The 18,687-nt window shown below is 46.0% G+C and overlaps 1 protein-coding gene across 4 annotated transcripts in view; it reads left to right on the forward strand.

Annotated features, from left to right (window-relative positions):
* Positions 1–2,805: 2,805 nt before the first annotated feature.
* Positions 2,806–18,687, forward strand: part of ADAMTS17 (ADAM metallopeptidase with thrombospondin type 1 motif 17) — a 251,693-nt gene continuing 235,811 nt past the window's right edge. For 2 of the 4 annotated variants that reach the window (XM_067555596.1, XM_067555598.1), the window contains exons 1-3: positions 2,806–3,128; positions 4,045–4,388; positions 16,919–17,084. In XM_067555596.1, the coding sequence (XP_067411697.1) occupies positions 3,059–3,128; positions 4,045–4,388; positions 16,919–17,084 (580 nt within the window). In that variant the 5' untranslated portion in view covers positions 2,806–3,058. Of the gene's footprint in view, positions 3,129–3,270; positions 3,343–4,044; positions 4,389–16,918; positions 17,085–18,687 lie in introns of those variants that run through there. The other 2 variants (XM_067555597.1, XM_067555599.1) reach the window with 2 other exon arrangements.

Raw genomic sequence — 18,687 nt, forward strand, 5'->3', positions numbered from 1 at the left:
AATCAAACATTCCAATTAAGATAGCACATTTTGTGTAAAATCTCCATATTTCTGGATCTTCAGCCTTAACAAAGAAGCACATGAGCAGTCCTGTATGTGCTAATACACCTTGATGAACTGGGACCTAAATAATTCAGCAGAGAGAGGAAAACCGCATGACTTTCAGTGGGAAGGGTGAATATACCTTTAAGGACAGGGCCAGAAGCTCACTCGTAATAGACAACTTGGTTTTGGAGAGACCTGTATGACGCGTAGTAAAGGGACTTAGCACTTAATTAGGGAAGAGGAGAGCCAAGCTTGGATGTATAGTTGGTGCCTTATTTTATCTTTTAATTTGTCTTTATATTGTTTGGTTTTGTTGTTAAGGTGGAGATTTGGGGGCACAACTGGAGTTTGTATAGTTTTCTGAGCCAAGATCTGGGCTCTTAATAACCCCACCTCACAATCATTCTTTAATTGTCTTCTCTTTGTTCTTTCCTCTGTCTGTGTTGCCCTTTCACATGCTTGTATGTCACACTTCTTACGTTGTTCTTTCCCAGTTGGCAAGCAGTGTTTCCCCTGTCATCCCTTGTTAATTTCAAATTCTATTAGAAAAAAACTATTTTAATTCAGTTCTACTTGTTTGTACATCCGTAATGTCAGTACAACTCTAGACTGTGTGTGTATTACTAACTGCTGCAGTAAAACCTGCAAGAGTAATTCACACATTTTTATGGGTCTTCCTTTGAATTCTTCTAAGATTTCAGCAGCAAAGTGGTGATTTTTTTTAACAGACATTTGGAATCCAGGATGCAGATCAACTATTAGCTACTTTCTAAGGATCCCAGCCTGCCAGGTGCATGGAGCCAGATCCAAAACTGTGTGAAGGTAATGGAAAGATTTCCATTGCATTCAATGGACTTTGCATCAGGCGCAAAGTGGCCTCAACTTCAGTTAATATCTCTGAGAACACGTGGGAGTTCTCTGGAGCATCAGCTAGGAACAGATCCTTAATGAATTGCTCATACCTCTTAAGGACTACAGAAAAACTTTCTATTGGTGACAATTCATCTCTCTCACATTCTCAGTTTTTTCTCTTCCTTTGTGAAGAATTATGCAGAATATTTGCATGACCATATAAGCGCATTGTCTATAAGACTTTGTCAGCTCATGCTGTTTATTCCAAGCCTCATAATTTTTCTGGCAATTAACTGAAACATCATAAACAGATTAAGCTTTCAGATGGGTATAAATGACGGGAAATTCAGGAATAAGTAGTTTTCTTAAGAAATCATGATCCTATATATTCATTTAATCTTTAGTAATGAAGGAAAGGAAATGCAGAAAACATGACTTAACATCACAACTGTTGAATTCTGCAATGAATTAGCATGGTCTACGCGTATCAGTGCTTGATACTAAATTGAAGCATTTTGGACAGTGTCATAGGTGTTGTACTGCTAACAGCTGATGGAGATTCTTCTTTAAAAGTGGCAAAGGGTCTGTGATCTGTAGCAAGAACTGAGTTCTATCCCTGTGAAGTTCCAGGGAGCCCCTGTATATAGTATATCGACAGCTGTGAAGTTCTAAGTGGTCCTGGATTTGTTACTACCTTGAAAGTGAGAGGAGGCTGGATGGTGCAGGAGATTGGTAGTGGAATATAGAGTTTTTCACTTCTCCAACATTTCTAAGTCTTGGAATTTTGCACTATCTATAGAATGTACACTGGGAATCAGTTGAGATATATGATGCTACAGACTAAATATAGTTCCTTTCTGATGCTTTTTTGGCTAGTGTAAACTTATTTGGTGGTCTCACTCCATTCCAGTGGTCAGATGTCTACAACAAAAAAACAGCCATCCCCACAAGTTCGCAGTTGGCACTAAGTTGTGCAGTGCTGGTGGTTTCAGCACAGAGACTAAAGAGTGAATTGGCCTGAAGACTGAATTCCTTTCTCCTCCATTAAGGTGGGCTTTCCATGTTTATCCATTAGAAAAGGGGAAGTGGGGAAAACTTGCAATGCCCACAGACCATGGCCAGTTTCTAGAATTGTCCACCTGACCCTTTCTTAATAGGACTACATATTCACTCTCTTTTCCTTCTCCCAACTGGGAGAAATGCACCATGTAAACAAGGAGCTGAAGCCGTGATGTGTAAATAGAATTTTAAATCCTTTCACTTTTAGTAATCTGAGCTAGTGCTAGTAACAGAAGTGAAGAAATGTGTGTGGCTGCAACATGTGATTTTTTTTTTTTTTTTTAAAGTTGGCAGTGGCACGTTAAAAGTGGGGTGGAGACCGAAGTGTTTCTAAGCTACTTTTCCAACGTGCATTTCCAAGAAGTCTTGGAATTTTGCACCATCTACAGAGTTTACGCTTGAGATTTATTTACGGACCAAATCGGTGAGCTGGGAAAGCTTCTTTTCCTTGGCCTCCCTCCCCCTGAATTATTTTATTATTTATTCATTAATTAAAGTGTTTCTTACTTTTTTTTAAAATCACCCACAGTGATTAAAAAACTACCTTCAAGCTGGGAGTCAGGGTTGCCTGGAATGTTGCCTGCCAGCTGCAGAAATGCTTTGCTCGCTGTGTCGAGCTGGCAGCCAGACCTTCCCGCATCCCATTCAGCATCCCCCCCCGCTCCAAGCCGCAACCGGTCCGCAGGTAGCTTCACCTCCACCGGCCTCCCCCCCCCGCCCCGCAGCCTCAACTCCCTGGCGCCACCTGGTGCCCGTCCCCCCTCCCTGCGCACAAACCACGTGTACCCCTCCCTCCCCTTACAACCTAGCTATTTACCCGAGTGTTTGCAGCCGGGCGGCCAATGGGAGAGCAGGAGGTGTAGCTCCGGGCGGCTGCGCTCCAATCCCCAGCTGGGCCAGCCAGGGGCAGGCGGGGCCGGACTGTCACCACGTTGGGTTTGTCCGCAGCGCTAATTAGTTTTTTTCCAAAGGCTGGGAGGGCTGCACTCCAGCCCGGGATCTTGCTGCTGCCGCCGCGGCGGCCACCAGCCCTTCGCCTCCTGCTCCTCCTCTTCTTCTGCACTGCACAGACCAGTCGCTGGGGCCCCTCCGCTGCAATAAAATGTTTGACGGCTCCCTCCTGCCTCTCTTATTTCCTTGCCTGCTGCTTTGGGGACTGGACACCGGCACAGGTAGCGCTTTCCTCCTCCCCCCCCCCCGGCTCTGACAGCTCCGGTGCAGCAGCAGCTGCAGCACCGGCACGGGGCGTGCAATAGCCTGGCCTGGCGTCTCTGCATGCTGGCAGCTTGCATATGCAGCGCCGTCTTCCCCCCCCCCGAGGGTGCGTGCCCCAGCCCCGCTGCCTGGCCGAGCTCCCAGCCGGCAGAAGTGGCGCCCGGCTTTTCGGTAGGTTCTTTTCCTGTCCGGCGGCGGTCGCGTTTCATGTGGAAAGCTGCCGGCTGCCCTTGGCTGCAGCTGGAACTTGCTCTGCTTCCCCCCCCCACTCCTCGCCCCGGCTGGGGGAAACGCGGTGCTGGTCTCCCTCTGCTCTGTGTATTTGTACGGATCCCAGCAGCTTTGGGCAGCCTTTGCATTGCCCCCCCCCCCCCCCCCCCCGCCCTGCACATTTCGCTCTGTCCTAGGGAGATCGACGGAGAGAAATACATCCCCTTTTCCTCCTGCGGCTCCCTGGGCTGCAGCCTCTGCAGCGTTTCCCGGGCATTGGCCCCGGCGGGCCGAGGGGGGCAGAGGCGGGGTGCCGGAGCCCCGCGGGGGCAGGGCGGTTTTTCATTCTCGGCTTGCTAAAAATAAAAATAAGTCCCCGCGCAGACGGGCCAGCGCCGAGGGGCTGCTCTCGGCACAGCCTGGGCCGCTGGTTTCCGGGGGGGGGGGGCAGCATGGCGGGGGGGGGGCGCTGCCTGGCACCCCGGGGGAGGCGCTGCCGGTGGCGGCCGGGGCGGTGGGCAGAGGCGCGCGGCGGGCGGTCCCCGGGCCGAGCTGCGCCGTCCGGGCTGCACTGAGCCTAGCCGGGGGGTGGGGAAGGGGGGAGCTTGACCCCAGCCCCCCGCGGCGCCAGTGACCCCCTGCCCCTCTGCTTCTCCCCCGCAGCGGGCGGCGCGGAGCTGGAAGTGGCCATCCCGCAGCGCCTGGCGCCGGAGGAGATCCACCTGCTGCAGGCGCCGCCGGCCGGGGAGCGGCCCAGGAGCCGGCGCTCGCCGCCCGAGGAGGAGGCCGTGCTGCTCCGCCTGCCGGCCTCGGGCCGCCAGCTGCACCTGCGCCTGCGGCGGGACCTGCGCTTCCTGGCGCGCGGCTTCGCGGTGGAGGAGCCGGGCCGGGCCGGGGCAGGCCGGGCGCGCCGCCACCGCCCCTCGGCCGAGCAGCTCTGCTTCTACACGGGACACGTGCTGAACCGCAGCGACTCCTTCGCCTCCCTCAGCACCTGCGCCGGGCTGGTACTGCGCTGCCCGGGCCTCCAGGGGGATCCCCGTCGGGGCGGGGCTGGCTCTGGGGACACCCCCCCACACCCCATCCAGCTGGGGGGATCCCTGTCCGGGCAGGGGCTGGCTCTGGGGACCCCCCCCCACCCCATCCAGCTGGGGGGATCCCTGTCCGGGCAGGGGCTGGCTCTGGGGACCCCCCCCCACCCCATCCAGCTGGGGGATCCCTGTCCGGGCAGGGGCGGGCTCTGGGGACACCCCCCACTCCATCCAGCTGGGGGATCCCTGTCCGGGCAGGGGCTGGCTCTGGGGACCCCCCACCCCATCCAGCTGGGGGGATCCCTGTCCGGCAGGGGCTGGCTCTGGGGACACCCCCCCCCCACTCCATCCAGCTGGGGGAATCCCTGTCCGGGCTGGGGCTGGCTCTGGGGACACCCCCCCCCCCCACTCCATCCAGCTGGGGGAATCCCTGTCCGGGCAGGGGCTGGCTCTGGGGACCTCCCACCCCATCCAGCTGGGGGAATCCCTGTCCGGGCAGGGGCTGGCTCTGGGGACCCCTCTCCACCCTGTCCCTATTCCACATAATGAATCCCTTTCTTTAAATGTCTGCTTGCTGGAGGAGGATTCATGTCACCTGCACACATGGTAGGTGGCAGCAACATCCCCTGCTCTGCTCCCCCGTCACTCATGTGCTCTGCCTGGCTGGGAGCAGAGAGGTCAAGACCTGCCCGCAGGGAGGGAAGGGGCTTGGCAGCCTGCTCTTGTCTTCCCGAGTCCCTGGTCTGGTTGCTTCAGTCAGGATTGACTGAAAAGCCTGTGAAGTTTCCATTCTTTAGGGGGTGTTGCAACGGGTTTGTGACCTGCTGCTCTCTGCAGTAATAGCCCTGATAAATCTCATTGTTTGTCTTGAGCCTCTATTCCGGAAAGACCCATCCTGCGTTGCCCATCTCCGCTAGTTAGAACTTCTCACCCAGCTGCAGGACTGTCACCTGCAGCATGATACGGTGTCCGACAGCTCCACTGGCCAGAACAGGGCACCCTTAAAAAAATTCCTGTGGTGAGGCAGCAGGGTTTAATCACTTGAGCTTAGGGCGGAGTTCTAGTGTCAGATCCTGCCACCTGACTCGCTGTGTGGTCTTGATCAAATTGCAGTTTAAAAGCTAAGTATCATTAGCTGGAACTTGATTCTATTAACTTCATCATTGTGTGGTTGCACTTAGCCTATATGTGTTTACTCAAAGAGTACCACATGAGTCTGGATTCTTTATTAGACTCCATATCTCCTCCCGTTCCCTCACCTCAGCCCTTTCTGACCAGTGCATGTGCAGATCTTCTTTTCTGCCCTGGAACTGCATTTTAGAGATGCCTGGTTGATTTGTCGGTGACAGAATAGCTTGTGGGATAAACTGCTTAATGACATTAAGATGCTTTTTGCACGTTGGGTGGCAGAATTTCTCCACCTAAGGATTAAGTGTTTATAGCTGGTTTTGTAGAACAATGGTAGAGCATTGTGCTGTCTGTGAAACCTGAGTTAGAAACTTGTCAGGGGCCTCCTTGTAAAGAGAGGTGGATTGATAATTTCAGGAGATGGGGTGGGCTGCCTGCGCTGTTTAACTAGACTGCGCAACCTGTGGAATACAGTTGGTATTGGAGCTCAGCCATTCACTTGCCCTTCAAGCAGTAAAAGGAATTCTTGTTAAGGATGGCTCTCCCTTTTCTTGAACTTTTGCCTTGGCCACTTGAGGTTTAAGTACTCAGGTCTCATGGGCATTTATTGGCCTTTAATTAGCGTTGGTAACTTTGAAGGTAATCCTGAAAAGTATAGAAACGGTTACTGGGAGTCTTTGCTTATTGTTACAAGTACGGATCTATTGGCAGACGGTTCATCTAAAATGACTTGATAGTAAGAAACTACCCTGCATGTAGTCTACACTTGAGCAGGGTTTGAGGCTTTCCTTTGGAACCATATGAGGGCGCTGTGCCTCAGATAAAAAGGCTGCAGCCAAGAGATTGAATATATTAACACAGTTATGATTGACACTGTAAACTGAGCTGTGTACCACCAAAAAGCTTCTTGAAGCTTAAAATCAATATCTCTGGTTCTAGCTTTAAATCACTGACAGTTCTGCACTTTTGCCACGAAGCATGCTTTGTTAATCCCATTCATGAAGTGCTGGGCTTTGAAAGCTACCCATTCTTGCACAATTAAAAAGTACAAACAGCTAGAGAAGAGGACTTTTTTTTATGAGGAATGTAGTTGTAGGCACAGTATTAATTGCCTGAGATCTGGGAGTTAAGGAGTGGGGGTGAAAAAAATTGGCATTATTCCCAGTGGAAAAGTTGGGGGTGAGGGATGGGTAGAACGAGACTAGTTAATCTTTGTTCATTACTCTGCAAATATTAGTCAGACTATTTCTAAGTCAGGTATGAATTCTAAACAAATACCAAAACAATGCCATTGGAGCTAACTGACATTAGGTTCAGAAAATAAGTTGGTTCTACAGAGGACAGTGACTTAGTCAAAAGTGCCACTTGTTTATATGGGTAAATTAGGAGAGTTGCACATGCTAACGCCACCTATGAATTTGGTGCTGGGAATGGTGGAGGCAAATATATTGAGAGACAAAGAACATCAGCATACTAGGATTATTCCTCATCTGTTGGATGAGGCCATGACATTACTTTTCACCTATTTAGCCATGAGAGATGGGGAGATCGATCTCAAAGCACTGTACAAACATGAATGAATAGTAACAGCCCTGTGAAGTAAAGACACATTCACCACAGAGCAGGATACTAAGGCTTATCTTTATGTAGCAGTTGCACCAATTAAACTTAAATTGGTTTTAAAACTGATTCAGTTAAATTGATACAAAGCCCTGTGTAGACATTTATTTTCACTTGAGTGATTTATTTCAGTTAGTTTAAATTGATCAGGAACAGGTTTAACAAACTTGATTTAAGCCAGGTTTGTATCGATTTAAGAGTACCCACATGTTTTTTGCATTGTTTAATTAAACCCAATTTTGAATTGCACTCTAGTTAAACCACTGCAGCTTTGTGTGTAGACAGTCCTTAAGGCAGCGAGAGGATGTGACTTGACCTGCCCAAGGTCATACAGGAAGTCCATGGTTATGCCATGTATAGAACCCAGGTGTTCTGACTCCCAGTCTCGGTCTCACCACAGGACCATCATTTCAGAAGGTTGTTAATTTCATACTGCCACCTAAACCTTGTCTGCAAGAAAACTAAGGACTCATAATTCTCCAGCAGTGCAGCTCCATTGGTGGTAGAAGTGGTGGAAGTTATAATGTAGAGGAAACAGATCTGCTGTGTGCAGAGTTAGATAACGTGGAGGTAAAAGCCCTGGCAGCGGGTGTATTGCCAGTGTAGGCCTAGTTGATGGGGCATATAGATGCTCAAGAATCCTTAAAAATAGCGTTCGCCTAGAATGGTCGTAACACTGTGTCATTGCCTAACGCTGGCTCAAGCTGTGTTGTGACCGTGTTCAGTAACGGTGCTATAAATTACATATGAGGAGTATATAGCATGATTTGGGCAAGCAGAATACTAATAAAAATAAAATCCTCTCACTGGGAAGAAAACTGAGCTAGAGCTGGGTCCTACAATTCTCGCAGGGCTGTTGCTAGCAGTTTCCCTACCTACCTCGGTTATTTTTGGTTTGTTTATTTAAACCCTGCTCGTGCAGATAGTGCAATTAAATCCTTACGTGGGCTATACAACCGTTTCCGACCACAGGGTTGTAACTGTTTGGGGAAGATGCCAAACTGTGTTACAACCAAGTCAGGCTATAAAGAACGGTTGACCTAAAGTTCTGTCTGCACAGTAAAAAGTGATATTGAGAAGGCCTGGTCCCCACATGGTAGCCCCTCGCCTCTTCCCATTCACTCAGACTTGCAGCGTACGTGGGATGCATCTATTTGTTTAGCCATGTTCCTGAAACGTGCTACACCCTCGGACTTCGCAGGGCTGTATTACAATGAGGGAGCCTGGTTAAATTCACCTTTTGGTCCCAACTGCACTGCCAGACCAAACTGTTTTTTAATTAAGTTGGGGAGAAAGCCTGTCTATACTGTAAAAACAGCTAAGTCCTTGGCACTGTGGTCTAACCAGAGCTAGGGTGTGATACTTAACATGGGGGCTTGTTCCTCAATTCAAGGGATTATCTCATTTATACAGGCAAGACCATGTTTTATGATAACATGGGTGGGACTGTTGAGTATTTAAATGTGGGCTTCAGGGTGGTAAATTTTGTAGGGTCCAACCTGGTACCAGCGAGCGTCCGAGGCGGGGTAGTGGAATAGGTATACCACTAGTCTCCTCTAGTGTGGAAATTTCAACTTTTGCTGGGCGCAGCTGAGAGCTCTATTTATTCATTGATACTATGTATAACTTCACGGTCCCAGTTCATCTACTCTTGTTCTGGACTGATCCCAACCCTCTAGCAGAATTTGGCAGAGCAGTGCTTAACAGCTGCCTTCCGTTGTGTTTGTTGCGCTTATGGTTGAAGCCATACTATGCAATGGATAAAGCTATGTAAATGCCTGGCTTTCCATGTGTTAATTGCAACAGTGTCTTCCCTGAGTGCTAGCAGGTTTATCATCTGTACAGATCAACCTCACCCCCATCCCCACGAGGTAAAAGAAAAGATGAACTGTGTCTGCAGGTGACTTTCAGTCACTAATTGGCCTCATTGTATCCAGTAGGGTGATATTTCGAAATGTCTCCATTTGGAACTGGGGACTTTCCAAGGTTTCATTTTAAGTATTAATTCCTTCCCTTCTAGTTCCTACCAGAGTCTCTGTAAACTGCTAGAATGAGACACGATTCATTCCACATTTGATTAGTATGTCTGTACTTCAATGACAACTTATCATGTATGCAGGGCCATGGTGAAGGTGATATTGGTCCTGTGAACCTTGAGTTTTTGGCAGCATTTAAGTGATTGTGTTTAGAGATGAATTAAGGATGTAGTTTGTGTATTAGGTTTAGATTGACTTTTGGAACTCTGGTTCGAGGCAATATCTGTTCCGGTTTAGAATCCAATCAGAAACCAAAAATCACGGAGGGAGGTTTGGATCCAGAGACTTGTCTGAAATAACCGTTCTTTGGCCCATTCTAAAATTTGGAGGCCTTGGTTTTGGATTCAGACATGTATTCCTGAAGCTAAGATGTAAGTGAAAGTATCATTTATCTTACCAGTATCATTTATCTTACTTTCCACACCATATTTCCAGCCCCTTTGAGTTCAAGCAAGACTTTGTGCAGCTTTCTTTGAGCAGAGTAGATCAGTGGAAGCAGATTACCTATAGCACAAAAGTGGGCAGAATAAAAACAATGAGGTCCCCATTGTAGGATGTAGCAGTGTAATGGAGGTTACACTTGAAGAAATAAATTAAAAGCTGGGAAACCTTAAAGGTTTTCCAGCATTGTCCTCCATATTCAGCAGAGAGAAGAAGACTTTTTCTTTCCAGCTCCATACACAAAAGGGGAAGAACAGCAGAGCAATGAGCCACTCCAGCTAAGCTTTGGAGCATTTTGCATGGGCCATTTTTCTTTAGATGGATGTGGACAAGCTTTGGCAAGTATGGACAAAGGGAGACAATAAAGCGTCCAGCTGGACTCTGTTGAAAATGTGACCCAATCAGGTGAGCATTGTTCAGGAAAGTTGGGTAGAGAGCTAAGGGGCCCCCTGACCTTCGAGGGGCTAAGCACGCTCCATTGATGTTGAATTCAAGATGAAATAGTCAAGCTACAGTAGATGAGTTGCGAGAAAGTCCGTGCAGTTATAGAAATGGAAGGGAATTTATATTCCATTTCTTGCATGGGAAGAGCTGCACGGGCGGAAATAATAAAACCAAATGTGGCTTGCTATAATGTATTGGCCGTGACCTCTGAGGACTGGATGAAATGAAAACAGTGCATCCATACGCTAGCTGCAGTAGGTAGGAATAGCGACCATAACTATTGTTAGCCCTCCTCCCACCCCAATGACTGCCTCTTTATTGGCAGACAGGACGTTATGGGAGTAATTAAATGCTTTAGAAAGGCCAGCAAGCCTGAGTGATGGCAGGGAGAACTTGCTCTACTGAGAATGCCCAGCTTCTGGCTCTGGGGAGCCCAACCCAGAGGTTTGACAGTAAAAGCTGATCTCTTCTTGTAGGGGAAGAGGTGATCTCTAGGAAAGATACAAAGGGGAGGCCCCAATCAGCTGGGCTGAGGCTTGGAGGATTAGTGAAATTAAAACATTGCAGAGTGACAGCTGAGCAATTGGGAAGGGAAGGGAGGCTGTCAGAGTGTTTAAAACTGTGTGTGTGTTTGCATGTGTAATTAATCTCCAATGGCTACTAAGCACTTAGGAGCAAGAAAGCCTCTGTTAAAGATTCAGCGCCCCTGTTCCTCCAGTTAAGAATGAAAGGCTCACAATACACATCTCTGAGACCTTCCCACAAAAAGTTTGCAGGATTTGGCCCATAAAGTATAAAACTTACCCTCTGAAAAATCCTCCCGCAAAACCAAGTGTCAGTTTGAACATTCCTGATTTTTTCGAAGGAAAAGAAAGCAGGATTTCTTTATTCAGCATAATTCTTTTTTTAAAAAAAGGCATAAGCCCAATAAAAAAAAATTCTCTGCAAGTCACTTTTTAATTTATATTTTGTTACCGTTCTTTGGGTGGTGATGTGATGGTATTGAACAAACAATGCAAATGCTGGATTGTATTAGCATGTGGTAAGGACCAGAACCATATGCAGTGCACTTCTGGGAGTTTGGATTTCCATCTCTAATTAGCACTTATTATGCTTTGGCTACACTAGCTTATACTGAAAAATCATCCACCATTTCCTTACCACTGATACTGTTCCACCAGTAACGGCAAAGGGTGGCAGTGAAATGGTGTGAGATCGCCTCCAAAAGCATAGAGTAGATTGGGGCTTGTCTACACTGAAAATGCTACAGGGACACCGCTGTGCCACTGCCTATGCCGACGGGAGGAGTTCTAGTTAATAACCCACCTCCCTGAGAGGGGGTAGCGAGGTTGATGGATGAATTCTTCCATCTAGCGCTATCTGCACAGCGACTTCGGCCAGTTTAACTACGCTTCTCAGGTGTGTGGCTTTTTCACACTCCTGATGGCAAACAAGATATAGACACCAGGAGGGCGATGAGCTACTGGTTACAAAATAGTAGATTAGAGTGTTAGCAGATGTTTTCTTGCATGAGTGATCGGTGTGTATACAAACCGCAGGGACGCTGAGAGTGTGTGTTTGTGAACTCTTCATTGATCTCATAAAGAAATAAGCGATGGGATATTGTCTGTTGGGGAGCCATCTTGAGTCGATCAGAGATTAAAAGTTAGATAGAAGGTAAAGGAGGGAACCATTTATTGTTACTGGGGTGGAGTGGGGCTGGCGGTAGGGCAGATGTCTTTATTTTGTTGTTTTAATTGAATTGGCAGTTCACTTGCATGCCTTGTGAGGTTGAAACTCTTCCAGCCTGGCTATTAACTGCACAGAGTGGTTCTGTCAGTTGTGATGTCCTGTTACACTAATTGTAAAATCCAAGTTAGATTAATAACTCGATGACAGTTAGTGAATTTCTGGCGCTTCTGCGGAGCAGCAGATAAACCCTCACAACCGAATTTTTTTGTTCTGATAACTCTCATGTCTCAGGTGCTCGAAGGCAGTTGGCTGATGGCTTCTTGCCTTTCAGCATACCCGAGCTGTGCTGTTATCTGATGCGATGACATAGCTTGCCATATGCGATTGCTTACATATTTTCCTTGAGAGCAGCATCATAAAGGCTGCTGGAAGTACCCAAGATTGTGATTTCCTGCCCCCCTCCTCCAGTAAACCTAAATTGACAGATACGAAACTTTCTTTAATTGGAATGATTGAAGAAAATTCCACAATCGGGGAATTGGGAAGACCAGCCCTAGGAGTGACGTTACATTGTTTGACTTCAGTAACTCAAGAAACCAGCCCCCCTCCTATGCCCAGGGCACTTTAGTACATCATTGCTCTGATGCTGATGTCTGGTTCTAAGACTAGTGCAATGCAGGAATTTGTGCAGTTAGCGAATTTGGGAGAATCAGTCTGAACAACAGTACTTGTTGCAAAAAAACAAATTAATGAGCTGAGTCAGTCAGTAGTCAGGGCACTAGATCATTATGTCCCTGAGTGACCCAGAAGGGCTTCAGCACTCCTTACAGGCAAGTTTGGGGGAAATGGTAACTCTCTTTAGATGTACTTTATGGGCCCAATCCTGCAAACTTTCCATTCCTCAAACTGCAGTTAATAAGCTTGTAGGGGTAGGTCCTAGATTCCTTCTTAACCTGTGCCAGGGTAGAGATGTGTAGCTCTTTCCCTCTATAGCTGAGAGGAAAGAGTTTTCGCAATTCCAAAGCAAATGTGAAACATAAGGACTTTCCAATGGTTTAAATTATCTTCGCACTTGATGCCAGAAAGTTGGGCTAATGTTAGGTGGTGATGAAACTGACTTTTTCTTACATATTTTTGGCACCAGAGAAAATGGCTGGCACAATTTCAGGAGCTCTGGTGTGGTTTTTAGTACCACAACACCAGATTTACAACCCTTCTCTCATATAATTAAAACCTATATTTAAAAAAAAGGGGGGGGGGCGGATTGGGGCTACCTCCCAGCAGGAAGGTTGGAATAAGGAATGCCTGTAGGGAAGAGCATCATAGGGGAAGCTAGAATCACTGGAGTTTTTGTTTTTTCCAAAATGATCCTGGCAAAGCCCAGGTGGTTATTAAAGATAAGAAGCCTCACTCTTCTGAAACTCCAGTGTAGAGCAAATTCAGTGAAATTATTAGGTGCTCTGTAGGACTAACATGCAACAATAATTCTTGCACATAAATAGCACCTTCCATTTGGGGCTTTCTATGCACTCTACCAATAGAGATGAACTTCCTCTCGGAACCCTCCTTTGAGCTAGGGAAATCATCCATTGCTGTCTCTGCTTAAGGATTGGAAAGGGCACCAAGAGGTTTTAAAGCCCACACTTTCAAAAGTGGCCTCTGAATTTGGAAGACTCCGCTCTTGGTGCTCAGTTCTCTTCAATTCATGGACGTTTTATAGAAATGAGAGAGTTAGCAACTTCTAGCTGAAAATCCTTGTATAGTGATCCAGGGCCAGAATCTGCAATGGGATTGCCCAGGTATAAGTGAGCACAGGATCTAGCGCAGGCTGTGGAAACACAGAATGTACAGTGTGTATGTGATGTACGTTGTAAATCATATTAGCATAGTCTGTGGTTCAATGTCCAGCACTAGCACATCCATGCAGAGCACTACTTTGGATGCTTACCTGATTGGCATAAAACACGGTGAAAAAAACCCACCTAGTCTCGCTTTCTCTATACCATTACAGTACGTGTGCCCCATAGAGACGGGAACACAGCCGGAGCCCTTTTTAAGTCCAGCTAATGTGCAATAAAGGCCAGTCTAGCTCCCGCTGAATTTGTAGGTGCCTTCCAGTTGACTCCAGTAGAAGTTCGATCAGACCCTTAGTTGTGAAGCATACTTTGACGGGAACATGTTATGTTAATAGTCCTGTTTTTAAAACTGTTTATTTTATAGTAATCAAAATAATTGGTGAAAAAAGTCAAGGAATCACACTGTACGGATTATCACAAAACGAGATTGTCAGCACACCCATTTTCTTACCTATGTTAACGATCTCCAGCGGAGTTAGTGAAACTGAAAGGGTGATAAAAGATTTAGGATAGGCTGGGGAGGCTGCTGTTATTCAGACAGGCCCCCGGGGCTGACTGTGTTACTCGAAGGGCAGCGGAAAAGCTGATAATTGGGAGGACACAAAGGTGGTTTAAAGCCACCATAATCTCTCCTTCCTTAGGCTGTGAGTTCTATACTGCATCTCGCAGAACCGCAGCAGAGAATCTCACCCCTCTTCTGCTTCTGATGTTTGTTGGCTTTGTTGCCGTTCACTCAGCTGGAGCAATGAGAGTAGCTGAGTAAGGCTCTCCTCTCTTTACAGGTGTTTTTTGTGTCCTGGCTTTTGTGAGCTAGCAAAGAGCCTTCACTGACAATGCAGGAGGCTGTTTCAGTCCAACTAAAATAACTCCTTTAATTGAAATGTACAAAATAATCATTTCTGTTATGGTGGTTTTGGAAACATTATTCTTCATAAAATGTAAATTTGGGGCGCAGCTTGCCTGCAAGTAGGGTAACAACTGTGGAAAAATCAGGACCCCTTTTTTGGGGGGGGGGGGGGGGGGGGGGGAGGGGAAGTAGTTGCCTGTATAAGACAAAGCCCATAAGATCAGGATGGTGACAATACTATTGTGACGTTTGGTCAGTCTACCTGCGAGTGCAGCACCCCTTTGGAATTGTGCTTCACACTGCTTCATAACGTATGTCTGTACATCCGTATGTGCTTATAACATGTCTCGGTGCCTCCTCTGTGTAGCTTTTCAGAGCAGTGTAGCTATAGTTTGCGTAAAACCATGTTCATGCTAACTTTTTTGTTTTGAAAATGAAATCCTCCTAGATCGTTTGAGTTCTTGGAGGCTTCCTCCTTCATGCCTCCTTTTTTCCATCTTCCCAGTGTCATTGATGAATTAATAAAATGTGTGACTTCAGAGGGGGGATAAATTGGGACTTCTTGGTAGGTCATTCACTGCCTCTTTAAGACAGGTTTTTTTTGTGCAGTAAAATCTCTTGGTTATTCTTGGCGAAAGTTCTGTTGAAACTGAGATTTTCAGTCCACCTGTATCCATGTCAGCTCTGGTGTTTTAGGTCAGTGTGAGGCCTGTGTGTAGCATGGGGCTACAACTGGTACTAGTCCATTTAGGGTAGGATATTCAGAAGCACTGAGGGTTGGCTTAATTCTGCTTAAAATATTATGGAAACGGGAACTAAATCTTGGATTCCTTCAGCTTTCATTGCAAGTAACGCCTAGTTCTTTTCCTCCATTGCTCTCAAAATGTTTTACAACGGCGTTCAGTATCATTATCCCCATTTTACAGATGGGGAAACTGAGGCACAGAGAAGTGAGATGAGTTGCCTAAGGTCACCCAGGCTAGTAGCAGACCCAGGAATAGAAGCCAGGTCTTTTGAGTCCCTGTCCAGTGCTCAATCCACTAGGAAACACTGCAAATAGGGAAGGCCATGTTCCATTTATGAGGACTGTAGAAGCTAATCTCTGCTGCAATGGCCATCATATTAACCTTGTGTTCTGGAAACCTGAAACTAAGGGGAATCAAAGATATATATATATATAACATTTTAGCACGTAGACAGTGAATCTCGGATGTTATAAGTAGGGAAATCCACTCTGTGCTTGAGAGATGTATCTCTTTCCTTTTATGGGGATGTGGTGAGTTCATTCTGACTAACAGTGAATGTACAAACTTAGCATTTTCAGATAAAGTCCAGCAAAGAAAAACCAAAGGGAGTTTGTCACTAGGGTCTTCAGAGTTATTAGAAAAGAAGAGCCTCTGACAGCCTGGATGTGTGTCTGAAGCACATTTGCGTTTATCCAAACCTTAAGAAGCATCATCCTTTACATTATCATTCATCTCTCAATCCAACCATATCTTTTCCTCTTTACTTAGCTCTGGCCTCCTTACTCATCCAACACTTATGTGCTTTCCAGTGCACTTGGCTCTTTGGCTGATCCACTAGCCTGTACTAGTGATTCCCATTTCTACCCACCCTTATGGTTCTCTTATCTTCTCTATCTCCAGTAGCAACCCTGCCTCCCCCAGCTTTTGCTGGTACTTCACAAAATGCTCAACCAATTTATGGTAGGTGAGAATCTGGACCTGTATTAATACTTTGTGGACTCAATTGGTTTTCTAGCTCTTCTGAACCAGTTTGTTCATCCCAAGACCATATGTCCCTGTTCTATTTCATCTCTGAAACATGAAGTATTTGAACACTCAGCCCTGTCCATCCCCATTTAGGATTGTTCTGTTTGCCAGAGCTTTCTCTTATCTAGTTTTTAAATATCAGTGGAGCTTTCACCTCTTCCTGTCAGACTCTTCTAGCCCTATACTTTAATATAGCCTAATATTGAGAATTTTTTTCCTGATGTTCATAAAGTATTTTTATAAAATTTTAGGAAAATGCCTATTTGTGCTCCTACAGCTTCTAAAGGAACAGATTCTTCACTCTTATCTTTGTGTTGGTTGGTAAATCCTTTGAGGCAGGGATTCTCTCTGTGTGATGTATGTATAGCACTTAGCACAGTGGAGCTTCTAGATGCTACAGGAGCACAAAAAATTAATACGCATACCTTCCACTTAAACACAAACAGTGGGTGGGATTCTATGGGCTGTGTCGTGCAGATGAGACTACATGATGGTAGTGGGCCCTTCTGGCCTTAAAATGTACATACGCTCACAAATGAGCTTGAAAACGTGTTGCTGTGAAGTGATCTAGTGGGAATAAGAAAAACACTGAGTCAGTACAGGGAGATCTAGGAAATACAAATAGTTTAAGATGCCAAAGGAACTAATCATTTTTCCCCTTTGTGGACAGATTGGCTATATCCAGATTGGAACAGAACAGCTGCTCATACAACCAGTAAATATCTCTGAGACCTCATTCAGCGGCAGAGAGCATTTCATCAGGCACAAACGATCCTCAAAATCCAGCTACCCTGCTAAGTCCCAGGTCCCTGACGAGCACTGCAAAGTCCTAGCAGGTGAGTTTGAGAAAAGGCACAAGAGATCAACCGCATGAACACAGTTATGGTCATGACTGTTGTTCTGTCAAAGATCTCGGTGTTCATCTGTGCCCCAGTAGCTCTGAATTTTAGAACAGTCGGAGGTAGTGATGGAGATGGGGTGATGAGTCATGGTGCAACTTCAGGTAGAGAGGGTTTAAATTAGTACCATGTCAATTATGTGAATACAAAGATAAAGAGATCCTATGCTGGGTATCTTTTAAACACTACTTTTAAATAGTTTAAAACTAAATATGGTCTAAACCTTTGCTCAAATGGGTTTCTTTAGGTAGCACTTCAGCGAGAGAATGCGAATATTGATTATAACAGGGTGAACTGGGATACCTGGTTTCTATGCCCCTCTCCCAATATTTTAACCTTGGGCAAATCTCTGAACCTCACTGTGTCTCAGTTTAATCATCTCTAAATTGGTTAGAATAATACTGATCTGTGTCGCTTGGGTGTTGTGTATCTTAATGCTTGTGAAGTGCTATGAAAACCTGATGGAAGGCACTGTACACTTTTAACAGGCTGATCTTACAGCATTTTACGTCAATGGGAGTTCTGTCATTTGATGTTGATGGGAACAGGATCAGGCCCTGTCTGAGAAAGCATTCATTTGCATTCCTAGCTTTGTAATTTATTTATGAATGAAGAAGATGATTCAAAGGGGCCTCTTGCAGAGTGTGATCCCAGGAAACTTGTTTGTAGGAAGAAAAAGGTGTATTACATCCAGGATGGTGCCATTTGAGTTTGAAATGCATAATTGTAATATCTGGTAGAGGGGAGAGACAGAGAGAATTAATTTTCTGGTAAAAATTGTAGAAAGTTTTAAAATATTTAGTTTCTCTTCCCCATATTTCATCTGTCTGGATTCAGACGGTTGGAGCAGCCTGCCTTTAATATAAATAGTGATGCAAGTTATGCAGCTGGATGAGCAAACTTATTTCTCACTGAATTTGTAAATGCTCACGTGAAACTGAAATTGCCAAGCGTAGTTTGAACCCAGATTGCGAATCTGAAATTCGGCTTTGCTTTAGTTCCTGCTGATTGATTTTTTTCAGCATGATATTCTTTGGCTTATATATTTTAGGAGCAAAGATTTTTTAAAATGGCTGCTCACAAAAACTCCTTTTGGTCATGTAAGATAAATGAAATGGCCTATTCTGATGTCCTGCGGATGAGCCTCAGGGAGCCTGCTGGCTCTCTCTCGGTAGCCCTGTGAACCCAGGTTAAATACATAGGGCGGTCTCCTCCTTTACAGTAGCCTCCTTGGCAAACAATTTTCAATGCCTCCATATTTGTACATTTGGAGTCATTTTGGTGTGTGTGCATGTGCATATTTCTTCTGTGGGGTTTATAGGCTGTAATTGAATGGTAGTGTCTGAACCAGAACTCCAGTCCAACCCCTTGGGGATGATCATTATTTGAAATCAACCCTAGATCTTATTCTTGTGATTAGAGCATCTCTAAGGTGCTGAACCTACTCCTGGTACCCCTAAGTAGGTGGGGTTTGGATTCTGAACCCAGATTGAGCTCCTCATTCCTATCTCTGGAATCCCCATATACACATATAAGTGAC

The sequence above is a fragment of the Emydura macquarii genome, unplaced genomic scaffold (genome assembly GCF_026122565.2).
Source record: "Emydura macquarii macquarii isolate MOO-44397 ecotype Brisbane River unplaced genomic scaffold, CSIRO-AGI_Emac_v2 contig_1644, whole genome shotgun sequence".
NCBI lineage: Eukaryota > Metazoa > Chordata > Testudines > Chelidae > Emydura > Emydura macquarii.